At 47.3% G+C, this 6,000-nt stretch overlaps 1 protein-coding gene across 4 annotated transcripts in view; it reads right to left on the reverse strand.

The window, feature by feature from the left end:
* Nucleotides 1-4,947, reverse strand: part of LOC307215929 (lymphocyte antigen 75-like) — a 64,230-nt gene extending 59,283 nt beyond the window's left edge. For 3 of the 4 annotated variants that reach the window (XR_013838710.1, XR_013838711.1, XR_013838712.1), the window contains exon 1: nt 4,326-4,947. Coding sequence is in view for 1 of the 4 variants with exons in the window: in XM_079975764.1 (XP_079831890.1) it covers nt 4,326-4,446 (121 nt within the window). In the remaining 3 variants the exon portion in view is untranslated. The remainder of the gene's footprint in view (nt 1-4,325) is intronic. The other variant, XM_079975764.1, reaches the window with a different exon arrangement.
* Nucleotides 4,948-6,000: the final 1,053 nt, after the last annotated feature.

A 6,000-nucleotide genomic window follows, 5' to 3' on the forward strand; every position in this document is an offset into this window, starting at 1 on the left:
CCTAAATTCACAGAAAAGTTAAATCCAGAAAGGCAACAAGTCATTTGGAAATGGGACTGTAACACCTTGAGGGGCAGAAGCAGAATAAACTATTCAACATAAGATAAATTATTATGCATGTATAATTTGTACAAGTTGATGTATAAACATGGACTCCTCTTTTGTGTGCAGAATTTATGTTACCTTGGAAAAGCTAGCGAACACACAAGCACAAGGGCAGCAGCAGCAGTTAAGTCATGCCAACAAAGAATAGACTGCCTATAATCAGAGACAGCATGTTTCTGATCACTGGCTGTGCGGAGAAAACATCATGGGGTGTCTCTTTCTGTCACGTCCCACTTGCAAGCTTTTCTGGTTACTGAAGAACTGTGAGGTTTCAGCCTGAAGTCCCCACTTAAACCTCAGCCACGAACATTAGGTTATGTCATCCTCACTCAGCTTTCTGCAATATGGAAATAATAGAAGACGGGTCTATTCCACAGGGCTGTTGCAACTGCGCTAATGAATCAGAGGAGATGCAATGTACAGTGGTACCTCGGGTTAAGAACTTAATTCGTCTGGAGGTCCGTTCTTAACCTGAAACTGTTCTTAACGTGAGGTACTACTTTAGCTAATGGGGCCTCCCACTGCTGGCGCCACACAATTTCTGTTCTCATCCTGAAGCAAAGTTCTTAACTCGAGGTACTATTTCTGGGTTAGCGGAGTCTGTAACCTGAAGCGTCTGTAACCTGAGGTACCACTGTAATTCTAATGTATCAGCATCACCTGGCTGGGCACTGAGCAGAACTCTGGGGTGCTGCAAATGCTATATACAGTGGTACCTTGGGTTACAGACGCTTCAGGTTACAGACTCCGCTAACCCAGAAATAGTACCTCGAGTTAAGAACTTTGCTTCAGGATGAGAACAGAAATTGTGTGGCGCCAGCAGTGGGAGGCCCCATTAGCTAAAGTGGTACCTCACGTTAAGAACAGTTTCAGGTTAAGAACGGACCTCCAGACGAATTAAGTTCTTAACCCGAGGTACCACTGTACATGCGCCAGTCTCTCATACTTGTTTCCCTCCTTTTCAAGATCAGAAAAGAGTCTCACCCACAGTTGCCCAGCACTGTGCTGTGTAATGTACCTGGCTGCTATAGCAGCCTTGTTGCCAGCCTTGAGCCAGGAGAGTCACCTGAGGACTGTATTTCCAGCAGCAGTGGGACCGGTCGGCACTCTGACAGCACCATCAGCACAGGGTAGATGAGAACGAGAGCAAAGCAAGCATGTTATTACCCCCCCCCCCCACACACACTGCCCTGCATCTACAGCTGAGTGCCAATTCCCTTAATTCCATGGGGAAATACCTGTCATAGATACAGGTTCTTCAAACATGAGAATTGTAAGATATGTATCTTAAGATGGGCAAACTCCTCTGCAAAAGTGGAAATCAGCTCCAGCAATCACAAATATTGTCTATAGGCAATATTTATTTAGTTATAACTTAGAGCCTTACGTTCCTAAGACCTAAGTATACAGAGACATCACATCACCTCTTTGTAGTGCAATAGCTGTCAACATTGCAGCTTTACTCCTTTTGTTCTCTTCTTTCCCTTACCACTCTTCCTTTACTACTAGTTCCTTTACTTCCTTCCTGTTCTATCAGACAAAACCAGTAACTTCTGTCTAGAAGAAAAAACAGCCAAAAGTCTTGTCATATCGGGATGCAAGCTAAAAGGTATGCCTGCCACCTGTAAACATCTGAAGATTAGAGTTATAGAAAGGAAGCACACTGAAAAAAACTGAGGCAGTAAGTTCTTATTTACCCAGAGCGGTCATTGAAAAACAGCCTAAACAAGTATTTCTCACCCCTTAAGCTGTGAGGTGCCTGAAAATTGCTAAAGATCCCCAGACCTCAATGTGTTGGAACCTATGGTAAATTGAAGAAACAATCCCTGCTATCATGCTATATTAAGGACTCTCGCATTGTAGCATGAGCCAATTTAATGACTAGCTTGGCAAGTTTCTCCAAGTACTTTTGTACTTTTGCAGGCTTTTATTTAGTTATTTCATTAATAAGGGAAATGTATATTCTGCCCTTTTCACAGTGTGGTGTCAAGTTGGGTTCTAACCATCATGCCTTGAATTATTTGCAAGTATTAAATTAAAAATATAAGCTTCACTGAAAGCTTTTGAGTGTATTAGAATATAACATTCAAACGACATTAAGGCTGCAATCCTATACACACTGACCTGAAAGTCAATGGGGCTTACTTCTGAGTAGACATGCATAGGATTGCACTATAAGGAAGCTTTCCGTCTTCTTCAAACATTTACTTTAGCCATTGGGAGAAAAACTGGGATGTTTATACCGTATTGGCCTGAATACAAGCCTCACTTTCCCCCCCAAATTCCAACTGTGAAAAGTGCGGCTTATATTCACAACCTTACACGGGCAAACAGCATCAGGAGCGTAGCAAAGCGGCATCCGCCCTGTGCATAGTCCCCTGTCATCTCCTCCAAGGCTGGGAAGGAAAAGAACATGGAAGGGGGAAACCACTGGCAATGCAGTGCAGCTCCCCCCTTCCCCATGCAGCCAGGAACAGTGAGGAAGGGAGCAGCTTATATTCTGGTATTTTTTCTTTTTTTCTCTCCCCCCGCCTCCAATTTTAAAGGTGTGGCTTACATTCGAGTGCAGCTTATATTTGGGGCAATATGGTACATCAAGTAAAATTAACATGGCATACTTTTTAAACTTCAAATCTCAAATTAGTTTAAGAAAACTGTCCAGTTCAAAAATTCTAGAAAATCCTTATCACTGGTGCCAATACTACCAGTCTTCAAGCTAAGTATGAGAACCAGGCATAGTGCCTGGCTGGTCCAAGGATATCACATGAGCTAAATCAAGATGCCTAAACAACTACCACTGCATGACAGGTAAAGATTAAACAGGTGCAGGTACTATTTTTGCACTATGGAAATGCAGTGAAATGAAAAATTGTGCCTGCTAAACTTTTGCAATCTTCTTTTAAAGCAGACATTGCCAGAGGTGGAGGAAGTGCCTCATCTCCCTTAGGAGAATTTGCTCTGTTGCCTGGAGGGGAAAGAAACAATCAACCTTCCTCCTGACTGTAGCCACCGAGCTCCTCAAAGTAGTTCCAACCGGTTTGTGGAATTCCCCTTCACCCACCCACGAACTGTCCTTTCTTTACTGTGAACTGGGTGGCAATTGGAGTCAGGCCAACCTTTGAGCCCCTGAGTCATGCTGCGGAAGGATTCTATTACAGAGGCTCCCCGGAGCATATAAACAACTCCTGGAGAAAGAGCAAAAAGGGTGTGTGGGAAAGCCGTTGAAAAACGGAGGTGAAAAATGCACTTGGCAATCAGGACAACAGAAGAGGAAAAACGAAAGTCTTTCTTGCCCCGCCCACTCCAGCTTGCAGGATTAAAGCACCTTCTACCGCAGTAGCTGCTAGAGGAAATCGCCTCCACCCTATTGGTGGAAAGTAGGGCTTGAACTCCTACTGGCTCGGATCTCGAGAAGCTACGCTTCTTAGCTGACAGGAGAAAGGTGCTCTGCAAACGCGCTCGCGTTTTATATCCGTACTTCCCAGGGTTCCAGGCCAGAGCCCTTGGACGAAATGTGCAGGTTGCCGAGCTAAAAATAAAACACGGATTTCTGTCTAGTCACGCTTCCTTTCAAACGTAGCTCTTTCTGTCCAACGCAGGAGAAAAGAAGACATCCGTCCTACGCATCTGGGAAGACAAATGTGCTTTCCCACCCCCACCCCCACTCCCACGTAGTTCAGCAGGGGAAACCCACCCACCCACCACGGGGGAAAAACCCCACTCGGGGCATTTCGGTTACTTCAGAAAATGGGGAACAAGCGAGGCACACTTTCAGTTTCGCAAGGCTTCGCTTCGGCGGTGCTGTCAGGGCTGACGTCCAGGGCCCCCGCTCGGCGCAAGGAGCGAAGGGGGCGTCCCAATGCGGCGCAGAGCTGGCGGCCCCCCCACCCCCATTTTGAAGTAACCGAAATAACACGCGCGCGCACATTAGCAGCTAAAGGGCCGCCCGCCCCCCTTTAGCAAAAAGCATCTGTTAAGTCTATGGAATCTAACTGCGCCAAGGTGCGTCTCTTCCAAAAAAACCCCACCCCTCTAAGAAACTTGCACCGCGCCACGAGGAGGGGCTTCTCCCTAACAACCCTCGAGAACTTTGCGCGGGGATTTTTATTTTTTCCCGCCTTGCGGGGTTGCGCCAACGTTGGCCGGCACCAGGTTCCTCGGTCCCCAGCCCGGGCGCAAAAGTGCGCGGCCAAGTTCCCCGCCAGGCTGCGGTTCTTTACCTGGGGAGCAGCGCGCGCCGCAGCACAGCAAGGTGGCGAGCAGCAGGGGCGGCAGCAACAGCTGCAGCCCAGCTTCCCGGCAGGGGGTGGGCAGGAAATGCCGGCGCGCCCCCCTCCTCATCCTCCCCGCAGCGGACGGCAAAGTTGCAGCGGCAAGTGCGGAGACGGGCGGACGCGACCGCCGCTTTCCCAGAGAAATGCTGCCCCTCTCCTCCTCCTCCTCCTCCTCCTCCTCTGGGCGCTTCCCAGGCGCTCGGTCCCCGTCGCCGCCGCAGCGCCAATGACAACGGGCGCAACCTATTGGCGGACGTCCAGGCCAATCAGGGTTTTTTTTCGCCTTGCCCTGGTGTTAAGGCGCAAGTTGTTGCCAGGAGAAGATAGACCGAGCAGTGCGCGCGGATGGCGAGGAGTCGCTATATAAGCGCTTGTATCTCTCACATCCACGCCTTCGCCTTAAAGGGGCCTACGGCTGTAGATAAGGCGAGGTCCCGCGATGAGAAGTTAAGATACCGAAAGTAAACAAGGTGCAGCAGAAGAGAGTATTGCTCTGCAAGAGAGATGAACCCCAGTCCGTCGGAGTTTTAACGGTTTAGCAGCGAGGCAATAGGGCTGACAGAATATAGTTGCTGGGGTGCTTGGGGAGGGTGGTATATACTGTATATAAACGGTGTTTTTCTGGAGGGACGCAGGGGTATGCACCCTAAACATTTTGCGAATCTTTTGTCCATTTACTGCATTTATTTTCCCTGATTTTAACTATAAAATGGTGATTTTGAGTCAAAATGAGAGTACCCCTAAACATTTTTTAAGAAAAAAAAGCACTGTGTGTTTTTGCAAGGTTGAGGCTCCTAGGCTATCCTCCAGCAGAGAGTTGCAGTAACAGATCTGTTTCTTTATAATGGCAGTTACAGCCCCATTTTAAATAGTTATAGGGAGGAGAATCCCCCCCCCCAATCCATTCCTTTATTCTGTGGGGTCACTTTTGTATTCTGGTTTAATGGATCAATCTTAACTGTACAGTGGTACCTCAGGTTACCTACGCTTCAGGTTACAGACTCTGCTAACCCAGAAATAGTGCTTCAGGTTAAGAACTTTGCTTCAGGATGAGAACAGAAATCGTGCTTTGGCGGCACGGCGGCAGCAGGAGGCGCCATTAGCTAAAGTGGTGCTTCAGGTTAAGAACAGTTTCAGGTTAAGTACGGACCTCCGGAACAAATTAAGTACTTAACCTGAGGTACCACTGTATAATCAGAGGTAAGTGCTGCTGAATTCAGTGGGGCTTGCTTCCAAGGAAGTGGAACCTAACTAGGATAATTTCCAAAATTAATTACAGAATTGCAGCATGCACAGTTCAAGCTTGCCATCCGTTTCCTTATTTCAAGGGCAAGTTCAGTATTTAGCAGATACTCAACTTAAAAACCCAATAGCAGGGAGGAAACCTAGTGCAGCTTTTGTCTAGTTTTCAGGCCAAGGTATGGGTTTCCTATGAAAGTACCATTACAGAGGGAGAAATTCTTCTTTGATTATTCCTCCACATCAGATTCTTCCCATGCATAGCCAGGTAGCATGGTCAAGAGTGAAGCATAAGGGTTGCCCCTTGTTGTTTGGATAGTCAGAAGCCACAGGCCACATGGGAGGAACCCAACCAATAGTTTATCCTCACATTTGTAACACA

The sequence above is a fragment of the Podarcis cretensis genome, assembly GCF_951804945.1.
Source record: "Podarcis cretensis genome assembly, chromosome: 1".
Taxonomy (NCBI): domain Eukaryota; kingdom Metazoa; phylum Chordata; class Lepidosauria; order Squamata; family Lacertidae; genus Podarcis; species Podarcis cretensis.